At 45.2% G+C, this 16090-nt stretch overlaps 1 protein-coding gene across 1 annotated transcript in view; it reads left to right on the forward strand.

Annotated features, from left to right (window-relative positions):
- The first annotated feature begins 251 nt into the window (after positions 1 to 251).
- Positions 252 to 16090, forward strand: part of LOC138442753 (epididymis-specific alpha-mannosidase-like) — a 40570-nt gene continuing 24731 nt past the window's right edge. Inside the window, exons 1-3 of the mRNA XM_069594778.1 lie at positions 252 to 389; positions 1850 to 1996; positions 3316 to 3421. Of these exons, the coding sequence (XP_069450879.1) occupies positions 252 to 389; positions 1850 to 1996; positions 3316 to 3421 (391 nt within the window). The remainder of the gene's footprint in view (positions 390 to 1849; positions 1997 to 3315; positions 3422 to 16090) is intronic.

The following is a 16090-nucleotide window of genomic DNA, read 5'->3' on the forward strand; positions in this document are numbered from 1 at the left end:
TCCCCACAGGGGAGCTGGCATTTGGGGTTTGTCTAAAGGCAGATAGTCAGGAAACCGCAGATGGGAGCAGAGCGCTGCAAGGCAGTGAGCGACTGCCACCTGCCTGCACTGCTTAGTGACAGCATCTGTGTGGGTGTCACTCCTGGTTTCCTTCCCACTGCATCCACCAAATGGTATGGCCCAGTCAGCTGGTAGGAGGTCGGACCCTGCAGGCAGGCAGACGTCCTCCAGCCCCTGAGCTGGCCAAGGAGATGGAGCCACGGGGCTGGCTACCTCTGCTCCTGCAGTTGGGCCTGATGTGGCCCCTGGAGGCTCTTTCTGAGCCCCAACTGAGGGTATTTGTGGTTCCCCACAGCCACATGGACGTGGGCTGGCTGCACACCGTACAGGTAGGTGCCCCGAGTGACCCCTGCACACCTCTTGAAGCTGTGGTCGTTTTCCGTCTGGACTCCAGAGTGCATTTGTGTCCTGGGTCTCTGCTGTCAGGGAACTTGGCCTTGGGCCCACCTGTACTTGGCTATGGACTGGATGTTGGCTTCCCTGGTGGCTAAGATAGTAAAGAATCTGCCTACAATGCAGGAGACCCAGGTTCAATCCCTGGGTCAGGAAGACCCCCTGGAGAAGGAAATGGTAACCCACATCAGTATTCTTCCCTGGAGAATCCCAAGGACAGAGGAGTGTGGTGGGCTATAGTCCATGGGGTCACAAAGATTCGGACACGACAGAGCAACTAAGGTAGACTGGCTGTGGGCAGGGGTGAGAATGTGTCCCCAGCCACAGCGTGTGGAAGGTGTCCTTCGAAATTCCACTGAGTGAATGAATGAACCAGGGCAGAGGAAAAGAGGGAAAGACTGATTTTTATAAGTTTCTGGGGCAGGTAACTGAAATGAATACCCAGATCTGCACAAGCTCTTTCTGGAAGGAGGAAGGAAATAAATGAATAGGACCACTCTGTGATCGTGAATACAATACTTTCCATGAGATGTTAATAAGTGAGTCGCTCATTTTAAAGGGAGTCGGGCAGCAAGAGGCCCTGAGGCTGAGGGTTGAGTCTCGTTCCAGCTCACTGGGCAGCCTCTGCGGGTGCTCACCCACCTGTGTGTGGAACTGCTGATGTGTGAGAAGCATGCTCGTCACCCCCAGTTTAGAGATGGGACACTGAGGCCCAGGGTGGGGTGCTGCCCAAGTCAGCAAACATCGCCTCCTTGCCCGCTCACCCCCTCCCAGGGCTCCTTGCATTCCTTTATCAGCATCTCCGGGCACCATGGTGAACCAGACTGACCCAGATGGGAGCATGCTCAGCTCCATCCTGGGGGCTCCCAGCCTCTGGGGATGAAATAAATCCAGAGAGATGACTCGCAGGATAAGCTTCTCTCAGCCTCAGCCCTTGACACATGCTTCCCCATCATTTCATCCCAAGAAGGCCCATCAGGGTCCCTGGACCTCACTCCTTGGGCCCTGTTGTCGACTGGTCTGTCCTCCAAGGTGGGAGTGGTCAGCACACCCCTCTGGGCTGGCCCAGGGCCTTGGCTGGGCTGTCACATCCCTCTGTCACGTAGAGTGTCTCTCTCCTCATGACTCTCCTCAGGGGCAGGCTCCCATCAAAAGTTGTCCGCCCGGGTCCATGTCTCAGTGCAGGGCTCACCGTGTGTCCATCACAGAATGGACACCAGGCTCCCTTGTTGGAGGAGAAGGGGGAGCCGATTGCAGGGCCTGGACAGGCTTGGGGGGAGTGCCAGTGGCCCCCGGACACTGTGTCTCCCTGGATGTTCCTCCTCAGTCCCTGGTTCACGCCCTCTGGTTTCCCCCACGGGTCTGGAGTGATGGTCTCTCCCCCTCCCCACCCCAGGAGAGCATGCAGGCTTATGTCACCAATGTCTACAACTCCGTGGTAGAGGCACTGACCCTTGAGAAGAAGCGCAGGTTCATCGTCGTGGAGCAGGAGTATTTCCGGCTGTGGTGGGATGGCATCACCTCAGACACGCAGAAAGGCCAGGTAATGCTGCCCTCAGGGGGTCCTCACCAGGCAGCTGAGAGCCAATGCCCCGGGGGTCCTGGGCACGACCCTTCAGGAAGCTCCTAGGTTGTGCACTGTGAGACCAGGTTGGAGCTGCATAGACCAGGAAGCCCAATCGCACTGAGCTATGCCCAGGGTCCATTTAGTACAGGTTTGTGGTCAGCCCCATGCCCAGAGGACAGGTTTGTGTTTGATCCTGCCTTTCTTGTTCCTCCTGAAAAGTTGCAGCTCTGGCAGCCCAGCTGGGCACTCAGCTGGTGTGAATGGGGTCACCTTTGACCCTGGCAACCTCAGGGTGACCCTTTGTTCACACCCTCTGACTTCATTTATGAATCTGCATGGCTCCCACAGACACTGGCTCCTGGATGGTGTGCAGGAGTTCCTGTGGTTTAACCTTCTGATTAATTCTGTATCACAGCGGGTCAGAGGCCATGGTCCTTGGAGGGGCAGTCTAGATCCAGATCCTCCCCTCTCTTCGTGTCATCACAGGATGGGGCTGGCCTCTGCAGCTGCACGTGAATTCATCAGTAACATGATTCATGTTAAATTCCTGATTTAGTTAATTATATAAGAGCTGTAATGATCTTCTTGCTCAAGACTTAGTGAACTATGGAATTAAGGACATGAAGCTGCTAACGTTTATTTTCAATTGGTTCAAGTAAACCATATCTTGGATTAAAATAAATAAATAGTGTTAAGGAAATGGGTAAACAATATTAACAGTGAGATAATTGGGGGAAGCTGAAACTCCAGTTCTTTGGCCACCTCATGAGAAGAGCCAACTCATTGGAAAAGACCTTCATGCGGGATAAGATTGAAGGCAGGAGGAGAAGGGGATGTCAGAGGATAAGGAGCTTAGACGGCATCACCAACTCAGTAGACATCCGATTGAGCAAACTCTGGGAGACAGTGAATGACAGGGAAGCCTGCAGTGCTTCAGTCCATGGGGTTATAAAGAGTCAGAGATGACTGATCAACTGAAAAATAATTGTGGAAACATTTATGGGAGGGGAGCGTTTTTACAATCCTTGCAACACTTTCATAACCTTGAAATTATTTCAAAACAAAAGTTGTGTACCTGAATATATGCCTGATGAAGCATCAGCCATGGCCAGGTGCTGTTATCAGAGCTGGACACAGGGCTGACCAGGTCAGACAGTGTCCTGATATTTGCAGAAGAAATGAGGCTGAGGAGTCTGAAGGAAGGACCAGGAGCCGCAGTAGACATAAGACGAAAAAACAAAAATGGTTCAGCTGGAAGGCGTAATGTGGCATTTTTCTCTGCCCACCATGCCAAGGTCCGCCAGCTTGTGGCTGAAGGTCGCCTGGAGTTTGTCCTCGGAGGCCAGGTCATGCACGACGAGGCCGTGACCCACTTTGATGACCAGATCCTCCAGCTCACAGGTTTGATTATTCTTCCCCAGACCAGAGTCCCTGTGGCCTCCCTCGGGGCTGGGACTGGGTGTCTGAGCCCTGGTCCTGGGCTCTGTCTTCCACCCTCAGCAGGAGACTGTCACCAGTCAACAGTGTGATTACTGACATGTGTCCATGTGTGCCTGAGTACAGGGGATGAGGGTGTGGCTTTTAGATGAGCCAGCCTGGCTGGTTCCTGACTCTGCTAACTCCCAACACTGTGAAACTGGGCAAGTGAGGCAGCCTCAATAAGCCTCAGCTGCCTCCTGTATAAAAATATTTGATAATGATGTATGGTCTATCTCAAAGGGGTGTTATAAAGTTTAAATAGAAATAATTCAAATAGATCACATTGAGTACAGCATGTGGGTCTCTAATCAATGATCAATAAGGGTCAGATGCCATCTCTGCCATCACCTCACCCGCCAACTGTTCAGCCAATACCAACACCTCCAACACCACTGCCATTGCCACCGTTACAACTGCCACCAGCAATACTCGCACCTGTATCACCTCCAACACCACCACCTGCAAGTCTGTTATGAATGCCCCAACACCACCATCACCACCACTAACATCTTGGCATGTCATCGCATAATCTATAATACCAACACCTCCCACATCAGCACCATCACCACCACCACCACCATTACCAATGTCACCACCACTATCTCCACCTGTACCACCTCCAATACCACTGCCTCCAAGTCCATAATGAATCCTCCAGCACCACCATCATCGCCACTAACACCTCAGCCCATCATTGCATCACTTCTAACACCAACACCTCCAACAGCAACACCAAAATTACCACCATTACCACAGCCTACCCATCATGTACCTCTTCCAAAACCACCACATTCTTTATCACTATTTGCATTCCTACCACCATCAAAATTAAAAGCGTATTAATTTTTTTAAACACCATTCTTGTAGAGAAGGAGGACCAAAAAAAAAAAAAGAAGCAAAGGTAGAAAAATATGGGAAACCTATTGAAAATGTATTCATTTCCCATTTCCCCATTTCTGATTTCACCTCCAACATCAATACCACTTCTAACACCAGTGCATACAAGAACTCTCTCAACGGTTACATCCACACCATCACAACACCAACACCTCTACTATTACCCAAATCTCACCACCTTCACCACCATGAAAACCAACAGCAGCTCGTCTACCGCTGACATTTCCCCCTCTGCCACCAACAACACTATCTCCACCACCACAAGCACCACCAGAATCACCAGCACTATCACCTTCATGGTGACCTCTAACACTCCAACCTCTTCCGGCACCATCGCTTCCAGCAGCACCACCAAAACCTCCAGGGCTAACTGTACCACCACTGGACAACTGCCATCATCCATGCCAACAGCGTTAACAGGAAACTGATAATCATTACCACCGCCTATACCATCCTCACTACCATCATCATCACCACCAACTCCATTTGCATCATCATTATCCCTGTCAACACCACAACCACTGTCATCACAGCCATCATCACCAACACAGCTACCGTCAATACCACCACTACCACCACCATCGTCTCTTCCACATGCATTACTAACACCACCACTGTCGCACCACCATCACCTTCACAACCTCCATCGCCACATATTCTGTCACGAAGGGCACATTCTCCTCTACTTAACAGGTGTTTTTCACAGGCATCACTTCACTCACCCGAGAAGGCAGGGTGTCCAGAGGGCATCAGGCTCTCAGTCTCTTTCGCAGAAGAGACACTAAGACGGAAGCTACAAGAAGTGCAAAGTGTCATTGGGAGAGCCAGGCTGACTGCAGTGTGGGCTGGGCTCTAGCCCACTGTCACTCCCCTAAAGCCAGACCCTGTGCAGGACATCACGATGGCACCTGGCACTCTCTTTGGATTTTCTTACCGTCTCTCCTTTCAACTCTTTAATCTGTGCTTGCTTCCTTCTGAGTTTCTACTGCCTTATTTCTAGATGTAAGTGATAAGCTCATGGGAATCTTTATGTTTGACCATATAAACTCCCCCGTCTGCAAAATGCAGCCTCAGGCCTCACCTCCTGTCTTCCTCCTGTTCCTTCTGCTCCCTGCTTCCCAGATCTGCCCCTAAGACAAGGCCTCCTGTGGTTCAGAACAAGGTCTCCTGTTGTTTCCAGCCAGACGCACCTATGGAGTCTCATGTCCAGGAAACTTCCACTGGGGCCACAGTGCTCAAGCACTTCCCTCTTCATGGTGACCTACAGTTTGCTTCTGGCAGTGACCAGTGTCTGATTCTTGTCTGGGTCCCCAGGGCTCACCAGGATTTGACCAGAGCAGGGCTGGTGGGCATAGAGGGAGGGAAAGGGCACTGAGCTGTCTTCCTCCCGGTACCTACAGAATGACCATTCCTCATCTCTGGTCTCAGACCACCAGTCTCACCTTCTTGAACACTGCACAGCTGACCTTGCAAGCCAGACCAGAGCAGCCAGAATCTAAGCTAAGACAGGTTTCCGTCACTGGGGCAGGAAGGGCTGTGGACCTCTCGATCCTCCCCAGGGGATTCTCTGAGCCTCCATTCCCAACACCATCAGGCTTCTGGGAGCCTCAGAGCATGGGCTCTGACTTCATCTCATGATGACCTCCTGTTCTAAGAACAAGGCATACACTTCCTTCCTTCAGTCCTGGTCGCAGTCCTGGAGATGGGGAGACTTACAAAACCCCATTCTTGGGGGTTGAATATGAGGCAAAAAAGCTGCTGAAATTTACATGAATCACACTGCCAGCAGGTGATGACCACATTATTTTCTTAAAAAGTTGCTTACTTTTTCTTATTATATTTATTATGGAGGTACGGTTGGCTAAGAGTGCTTTAGGTGCAGAACAATGTGATTCAGGAGTACATACACACAAATATTATTTTTGAAATTTTTTCTATTATAGGTAATTCAGTTAGGTTCCATTCACTCAGTTGTGTCTGACTCTTTGCGACCCCATGAATCGCAGCACACCAGGCCTCCCTGTCCATCACCAAATCCCGGAGTTCACTCACACTCACATCCATCGAGTCAGTGATGCCATCCAGCCATCTCATCCTCTGGTGTCCCCTTCTCCTCCTGCCCCCAATCCCTCCCAGCATCACAGTCTTTTCCAATGAGTCAACTCTTTGCATGAGCTGCCCAAAGTACTGGAGTTTCAGCTTTAGCATCATTCCTTCAAAAGAAATCCCAGGGCTCATCTCCTTTAGAATGGAATGGTTGGATCTCCTTGCAGTCCAAGGGACTCTCAAGAGTCTTCTCCAACATCACAGTTCAAAAGCATCAATTCTTCAGCACTCAGTGTTCTTCACAGTCCAACTCTCACATCCATACATGACCACTGGAAAAACCATAGCCTTGACTACACGGACCATTGTTGGCAAAGTAACATGTCTGCTTTTCAATATGCTACTAGGTTGGTCATAACTTTCCTTCCACGAGTAAGCATCTTTTCATTTCTTGGCTACAGTCACCATCTGTAGTGATTTTGGAGCCCCAAAAAATATAGTCTGACACTGTTTCCACTGTTTCCCCATCTATGTCCCATGAAGTGATGGGACCAGATGCCATGATCTTCGTTTTCTGAATGTTGAGCTTTAAGCCAACTTTTTCACTCTCCTCTTTCACTTTCATCAAGAGGCTTTTAGTTCCTCTTCACTTTCTGCCATAAGGGTGGTGTCATCTGCATATCTGAGGTTATTGATACTTCTCCCGGCAATCTTGATTCCAGCCTGTGCTTCTTCCACCGCAGCGTTTCTCATGAGGTACTCTGCATATAAGTTACATAAGCAGAGTGACGATATACAGCCTTGATGTACTCCTTTTCCTATTTGGAACCCGTCTGTTGTTCCATATCCAGTTCTAACTGTTGTTTCCTGACCTGCATGCAGGTTTCTCTGGAGGCATTAAGTAAAGTTCCCTGTGCTGTACAGTACACCTTTCTCGTTTGTTGCATATCTATTTTTTAATTAAAAGTCTAGCATTCTATTCATACTTAGTTAAACAACTGAAATCGCAGTGTTATACATTTTTTATTTAGGCACAAATTCGTGAATATTCTAGAATATATAAGTATATGATATGCATATTATATATACATGCATATACACATACACAAAAGCATTTCTGCTACACTTGAAGAAGGGGAGAAAAAGAGCAAAAAAAGAGGTTAAGAAACTGAAAAACAAAGACTAAACGAAATGGGAACAGTGAATAGTAAATATCAGAAGTGAACAAACTAGATAAAAGTAAAAAATCATCACATCGTCCAATTGTTTTTTAACTATGGTGGTTCACTAGAAACGTATCTGGAGCTCTGGAGGAAAAAAAGCAATACCTGTGCATGTGTATTTAAAAAAAAAATTCGAAGAAAATTCTGTTATGTATCTGCATTTTAAAAAGTGATTACAGGTTTTTCTATGAAATGGTAGTTTCGGTGATACAGAGTACTATTATTTTTCTGTTCACCAATCACGACACAATGGTATTGAGTAATAGTTACATAATCACACAGAAATGTTATGGGTGTAACAGAAGCCGAAGATATTAAGAAGAGGTGGTAAGAATACACAGAAGTACTGTACAGAAAAGATCTTCATGACCAAGATAATCATGATGATGTGGTCACTCTTCTAGAGCCAGACATCCTGGAATGTGAAGTCAAGTGGGCCCTAGAAAGCATCACCACGTACAAAGCTAGTGGAGGTGATGCAATTCCAGTTGAGCTATTTCAAATCCTGAAAGATGATGCTGTGAAAGTGCTGCACTCAATATGCCAGCAAATTTGGAAAACTCAGCAGTGGCCAAAAATAGGAAAAGGTCAGTTTTCATTCCAATTCCAAAGAAAGGCAATGCCAAAGAATGCTCAAACTACCGCACATTTGCACTTATCTCACAAGCTAGCAAAGTAATGCTCAAAATTCTCCAAGCCAGGTTAAGCAACACATGAACCATGAACTTCCTGATGTTCAAGCTGGTTTTAGAAAAGGCAGAGGAATCAGAGATCAAATTGCCAACATCTGCTGGATCATGGAAAAAGCAAGAGAGTTTCAGAAAATATCTATTTCTGCCTTATTGACTATGCCAAAGGCTTTAACTGGGTGGATCACAAACTGTGGAAAATTCTGAAAGAGATGGGAATACCAGACCAACTGGCCTCTTGAAAAACCTATATGCAAGTCAGGAAGCAACAGTTAGAACTGGACATGGAACAACAGACGGGTTCCAAATAGGAAAAGGAGTACATCAAGGCTGTATATTGTCACCCTGCTTATTTAACTTATATGCAGAGTACGCCATGAAAATGCTGGGCTGGAAGAAGCACAGGCTGGAATCAAGATTGCCGGGAGAAGTATCAATAACCTCAGATATGCAGATGACACCACCCTTATGGCAGAAAGTGAAGAGGAGCTAAAAAGCCTCTTGATGAAAGTGAAAGAGGAGAGTGAAAAAGTTGGCTTAAAGCTCAACATTCAGAAAACAAAGATTATGGCATCTGGTCCCATCACTTCATGGGAAATAGATGGGGAAACAGTAGAAACAGTGTCAGACTTTATTTTTTTGGGCTCCAAAATCACTGCAGGTGGTTACTGCAGCCATGAAATTAAAAGACGCTTACTCCTTGGAAGAAAAGTTATGACCAACCTAGTAGTATATTGAAAAGCAGAGACATTACTTTGCCAACAAAGGTCCGTCTAGTCAGTTCAGTTCAGTTCAGTCGCTCAGTCATGTCCGACTTTTTACGACCCCATGAATCGCAGCATGCCAGGCCTCCCTGTCCATCACCATCTTCCAGAGTTCACTCAGACTCACTTCCATCGAGTCCGTGATGCCATCCAGCCATCTCATTCTGGGTCGTCCCCTTCGCCTCCAGTCCCCAATCCCTCCCAGCATCACAGTCTTTTACAATGAGTCAACTCTGCATATAAGGTGGCCAAAGTACTGGAGTTTCAGCTTTAGCATCATTCCTTCCAAAGAAATCCCAGGGTTGATCTCCTTCAGAATGGACTGGTTGGATCTCCTTGCAGTCCAAGGGACTCTCAAGAGTCTTCTCCAACACCAGAGTTCAAAAGCATCAATTCTTCGGCACTCAGCCTTCTCCTCATTCCAACTCTCACATCCATACATGACCACAGGAAAAACAATAGCCTTCACTAGAAGGACCTAGTCGGCAAAGTAATGTTTCTGCTTTTGAATGTACTATCTAGGTTGGTCATAACTTTTCTTCCAAGGAGTAAACGTCTTTTAATTTCATGGCTGCAGCCACCACCTGCAGTGATTTTGGAGCCCAAAAAAATAAAGTCTGACACTGTTTCTACTGTTTCCCCATCTATTTCCCATGAAGTGATGGGACAAGATGCCATATCTTCGTTTTCTGAATGTTGAGCTTTAAGCCAACTTTTTCACTCTCCTCTTTCACTTTCATCTAGAGGCTTTTTAGCTCCTCTTCACTTTCTGCCATAAGGGTGGTGTCATCTGCATACCTGAGGTTATTGATATTTCTCCCAGCAATCTTGATTCCAGCCTGTGCTTCTTCCAGTCCAGCGTTTCTCATGATGTACACTGCATATAAGTTAAATAAGCAGGGTGACAATATACAGCTTTGACGTACTCCTTTTCCTATTTGGAGCCAGTCTGTTGTTCCATGTCCAGTTCTAACTGTTGCTTCCTGACCTGCATACAGATTTCTCAAGAGGCAGGTCAGGTGGTCTGGTATTCCCATCTCTTTCACAATTTTCCACAGTTTATTGTGATCCACACAGTCAAAGCCTTTGGCATAGTCAATAGGCAGAAATAGATGTTTTACTGGAACTCTCTTGCTTTTTCCATGATCCAGCGGATGTTGGCAATTAGATCTCAGATTCCTCTGCCTTTTCTAAAACCAGCTTGAACATCAGGAAGTTCATGGTTCATGTATTGCTGTAGGCTGGCTTGGAGAATTTTGAGCATCACTTTACTAGCATGTGAGATAAGTGCAAATGTGCGGTAGTTTGAGCATTCTTTGGCATTGCCTTTCTTTGGAATTGGAGTGAAAACTGACCTTTTCCAATGTTGTGGCCACTGCTGAGTTTTCCAAATTTGCTGGCATATTGAGTGCAGCACTTTCACAGCATCATCTTCCAGGATTTGAAATAGCTCAACTGGAATTCCATCACCTCCACTAGCTTTGTTCATAGTGATGTTTTCTAAGGCCCACTTGACTTCACATTCCAAGATGTCTGGCTCTAGATGAGTGATCACATCCTCATGATTATCTGGGTCATGAAGATCTTTTTTGTACAGTTCTTCCATGTATTCTTGCCACCTCTTCTTAATATCTTCTGCTTCTGTTAGGTCCATACCATTTCTGTCCTTTATTGAGCCCATCTTTGCATGAAATGTTCCCTTGGTATCTCTCGTTTTCTTGAAGAGATCTCTAGTTTTTCTCATTCTGTTCTTTTCCTCTATTTCTTTGCATTGATCGCTGAAGAAGTCTTTCTTATCTCTTCTTGCTATTCTTTGGAACTCTGCATTCAGATGCTTATATCTTTCCTTTTCTCCTTTGCTTTTTGCTTCTCTTCTTTTCACAGCTGTTTGTGAAAAGGCCTCCCCAGACAGCCATTTTGCTTGTTTGCATTTCTTTTCCACGGGGATGGTCTTGAGCCCTGTCTCCTGTACAATGTCATGAACCTCAGTCCATAGTTCATCAGGCACTCTATCTATTAGATCTAGACCCTTAAATCTATTTCTCACTTCCACTGTATAATCATAAGGGATTGGATTTAGGTCATACCTGAATGGTCTAGAGGTTTTCCCTACTTTCTTCCATTTAAGTCTGAATTTGGCAATAAGGAGTTCATGATCTGAGCCATAGTCAGCTCCTGGTCTTGTTTTTGTGACTGTATAGAGCGTCTCCATCTTTGGCTGCAAAGAATATAATCAATGTGATTTCGGTGTTGACCATCTGGTGATGTCCATGTGTAGAGTCTTCTCTGGTGTTGTTGGAAAAGGGTGTTTGCTATGACCAGTGCATTTTCTTGGCAAAACTCTATTAGTCTTTGCCCTGCTTCATTCTGCATTCCAAGGCCAAATTTGCCTGTTATTCCAGGTGTTTCTTGACTTCCTACTTTTGCATTCCAGTCCCCTATAATGAAAAGGACATCTTTTTTGGGTGTTCGTTCTAAAAGGTCTTGTAGGTCTTCATAAAACCGTTCTACTTCAGTTTCTTCAGCGTTACTGTTTGGGGCATAGACTTGGATAACTGTGATATTGAATGGTTTGCCTTGGAGATGAACAGAGATCATTCTGTCGTTTTTGAGATTGTATCCAAGTACTGCATCCAAGTACTGCATTTCGGACTCTTTTGTTGACCATGATGACTACTCCATTTCTTCTGAAGGATTCCTGCCCGCAGTAGTAGATGTAATGATCATCTGAGTTAAATCAACCTATTCCAGTCTATTTTAGTTTGCTGATTCCTAGAATATCGATGTTCACCCTTGCCATCTCTTGTTTGACTACTTCCAATTTGCCTTGATTCATGGACCTGACATTCCAGGTTCCTATGCAATATTGCTCTTTACAGCATCGGATCTTGCTTCTATCACCAGTCACATCCACAACTGGGTATTATTTGCTTTGGCTCCATCCCTTCATTTTTTCTGGAGTTATTTCTCCACTGATCTCCAGTAGCAAATTGGGCACCTAATGACCTGGGGAGTTCCTCTTTCAGTATCCTATCATTTTGCCTTTTTATACTGTTCATGGGGTTCCTAAGGCAAGAATACTGAAGTGGTTTGCCATTCCCTTCTCCAGTGGACTACATTCTGTCAGGCCTCTCCACCATGACCCGCCCTTCTTGGGTTGCCCCGCAGGCGTGGCTGGTTTCATTGAGTTAGACAAGCCTGTGGTCCTAGTGTGATTAGACTGACTAGTTTTCTGTGAGTATGGTTTCAGTGTGTCTGCCCTCTGATGCCCTCTTGCAACACCTACCATCTTACTTGGGTTTCTCTTAGCTTGGGCATGGGGTATGTCTTCACGGCTGCTCCAGCAAAGCACAGCTGCTGATCCTTACCTTGGACGAGGGCTATCTCCTTACCACCACCATTCCTGACCTTCAATGTGGGATAGCTCATCTAGGCCCTACTGTGCCTGCGCAGCCACCGCTCCTCGGGTTTCTCCTCCTGGCCGCTGGCCCTGGCCTCGGGCGTGGTGGCTCCTCCCAGCTGCCACCCCTGGCCTCTTGCTCGGGGTGGCTCCTCAAGGTCACCACCCCTGGCCTTGGGCGCGAGGTGGCTTCTCCAGGCAGCTGCGAGCTGGCTCACTAGGCGCAGTCAAGAGGAGCTACCCCACATCCGAGGTCAGAGGCAGCAGCCTAGAGTGCTAGGCTGCAACAGCGCAGAAACGGCAGAGAGGAGCTACCCTGCGTCCGAGGTCAGTGGTGGCGGCTGGGAGGAGCTACCCCGCGTCCAAGATCAGGGGCAGCCAGGAGAAGCTATCTAGTCAAGGCTATGGTTTTTCCACTGGTCATGTATGGATGTGAGAGTTGGGCTGTGAAGAAAGCTGAGTGCTGAAGAATTAATGCTTTTGAACTGTGGTGTTGGAGAAGACTCTTGAGAGTCCCTTGGACTGCAAGGAGATCCAACCACTTCATTCTGAAGGAGATGAGCCCTGGGATTTCTTTGGAAGGAATGATGCTAAAGCTGAAACTCCAGTACTTTGGGCACCTCATGTGAAGAGTTGACTCACTGGAAAAGACTCTGATGCTGGGAGGGATTGGGGGCAGGAGGAGAAGGGGACGACAGAGGATGAGATGGCTGGATGGCATCACCGACTCGATGGATGTGAGTGTGAGTGAACCCCAGAAGTTGGTGATGGACCGGGAGGCCTGGCATGCTGCAATTCATGAGGTCGCAAAGAGTCAGACACGACTGAGTGACTGAACTGAACTGAACTGAACTACATAATCACAAAGGTAAAAGATTCTTGTCAGTTTTCACAATAAATAGCCAGACAAAAAATAAAAGACTGTTACAATTGCAAATGATTATGGAAACATGATTAACCTAACAATATAAAATAGGAACAAATTATTTGCAAGGGTGAAGCAGAGTGACCTGGTAAGTGGAGGCTGGCGATTGTCATGCATTTACATTTGAGGTGATTATCAATATGTTTGATCCAAGTACCATTTTCTTAGTTGTTTTGGGTTTATTTTCTGTAGATCTTTTTCTTCCCTTGTGTTTCCTGCATAGAGAAGTTCCTTTGGCATTTGCTGTAAAGCCAGTTTGGTGGTGCTCTCCAACAAATGCTAAAGGATCTTTTCTAGACAGGAAACACAGAAAGGGTGTTTAACTCAAACCCAAAACAACAAAGTAAATGGCAAAAGGAGTATACTGATCAATAATTATCCTAAATGTAAATGGGTTGAATGCCTCAACCATAAGACAAAGACTGGCTGAATGGATACAAAAGCAAGACTCCAATATATGTTGTAAGATCACATACAGATGGAAGGTGAAGGGCTGGAAAAAGATATTCCATGGAAATAGAGGCCAAAAGAAAATGGGAGTAGCAATATTCATGTCAGATAAAGTAGACTTTAAAATAAAGGCTGTGAAAAGAGACAAAGAAGGACACTACATAATGATCAAAGGATCAAGCCAATAAGAAGATATAACAATTATATATGCACCCAACATAGGAGCACTGCAATATGTAAGGCAAATGCTAACAAGGATGAAAGGGAAAATTAACAATAACACAGCAGGAGTGGGAGACTTTAATACCCCACTCACGCCTGTGCATAGATCAACTAAACAGAAAATTAACAAGGAAACACAACTTTAAGTGATACAATGGATCAGTTAGACCTAATTGGTATCTATAGGACATTTCACCCCAAAACAGTGAATTTTGCCTTTTTCTCAAGTGCACACGCAATCTTCTCCAGGATAGATCACATCCTGGGCCATAAATCTAGCCTTGGTAAATTCAAAAAAAAATGAAATCTTTCCAAGCATCTTTTCTGACCACAATTACAGGAGAAAAACTACTAAAAATTCCAACATATGGAGGCTGAAAAACATGCTGCTGGATAACCAACAAATCACAAAGAAGAAATCAAAATATGCATAGAAACGAAAGAAAATGGAAACACAACAACCCAAAACCTATGGGACACTGTAAAAGCAGTGCTAAGGGGAAGGTTCATAGCAATACAGGCATACCTCAAGAAACAAGAAAAAAAATCAAATAAATAACCTAACTCTATACCTAAAGCAACTAGAAAAGGAAGAAATGAAGAACCCCAGGGTTAGTACAAGCAAAGAAATCTTAAAAATTAGGGCAGAAATAAATGCAAAGGAAACAAAAGAGACCATAGCAAAAATCAACAAAGCTAAAAGCTGGCTTTTGAGATTATAAATAAAATTTACAAACCATTAACCAGACTCATCATGAAACAAAGGGAGAAGAATCAAATCAACAAAATTAAAAATGAAAGTGGAGAGATCATAACAGACAACACAGAAATATAAAGGATCCTAAGAGACTACTATCAGCAACTATATGCCAATAAAATAGACAACTTCGAAGAAATGGACAAATTAGTAGAAAAGTACAACTTTACAAAACTGAACCAGGAAGAAATAGAAAATCTTAACAGACTCATCACAAGCATAGAAATCGAAACTGTAATAAGAAATCGTCCAGCAAACAAAAGCCCAGGACCAGACAGCTTCACAGCTGAATATTACCAAAAATTTATAGAAGAGCTAACACCTATCCCACTCAAATTCTTTCAGAAAATTGCAGAGGAAGGTAAACTTCCAAACTCATTCTATGAGGCCACCATCACTTTAAAACCAAACAGAGATGCCACAAAAAAAGACAACTGCAGGCCAATATCACCGATGAACATAGATGCAAAAATCCTTAACAAAATTCTAGCAAACAGAACCAAACAACACATTAAAAAGATCATACATCATGACCAAGGGGGCTTTATCCCAGGGATGCAACGATTCCTCAATATCCGCAAATCCATTAATGTAATAAACCACATTAACAAATTGAAAGATGAAACCCATATGATTATCTCAATGGATGCAGAGAAAGCCTTTGACAAAATTCAACATTCATTTATGATTAAAAACCCTCCAGAAAGCAGGAATAGAAGGAAGATATCCTCAACATAATAAAAGCTATATATGACAATCCCACAGCAAGCATTATCCTCAATGGTGAAAAACTGAAAGCATTTCCCTTAAAGTCAGGAACAAGACAAGGGTGCTCACTCTCACCACTACTATTCAACATAGTTTTTAAAGTTTTGGCCACAGTGATCAGAGCAGATGACACCACCCTTATGCCAGAAAGTGAAGAGGAACTAAAAAGCCTCTTGATGAAAGTGAAAGTGGAGAGTGAAATAGTTGGCTTAAAGCTCAACATTCAGAAAACGAAGATCATGGCATCCGGTCCCATCACTTCATGGGAAATAGATGGGGAAATAGTAGAAACAGTGTCAGACTTTATTTTGGGGGCTCCAAAATCACTGCAGATGATGATTGTAGCCATGAAATTAAAAGACGCTTACTCCTTGGAAGGAAAGTTATGACCAACCTAGATAGCATATTGAAAAGCAGAGACATTACTTTGCCAACAAAGGTCCGTCTAGT

This window comes from Ovis canadensis, chromosome 6, assembly GCF_042477335.2.
Source record: "Ovis canadensis isolate MfBH-ARS-UI-01 breed Bighorn chromosome 6, ARS-UI_OviCan_v2, whole genome shotgun sequence".
NCBI classification, from domain to species: domain Eukaryota; kingdom Metazoa; phylum Chordata; class Mammalia; order Artiodactyla; family Bovidae; genus Ovis; species Ovis canadensis.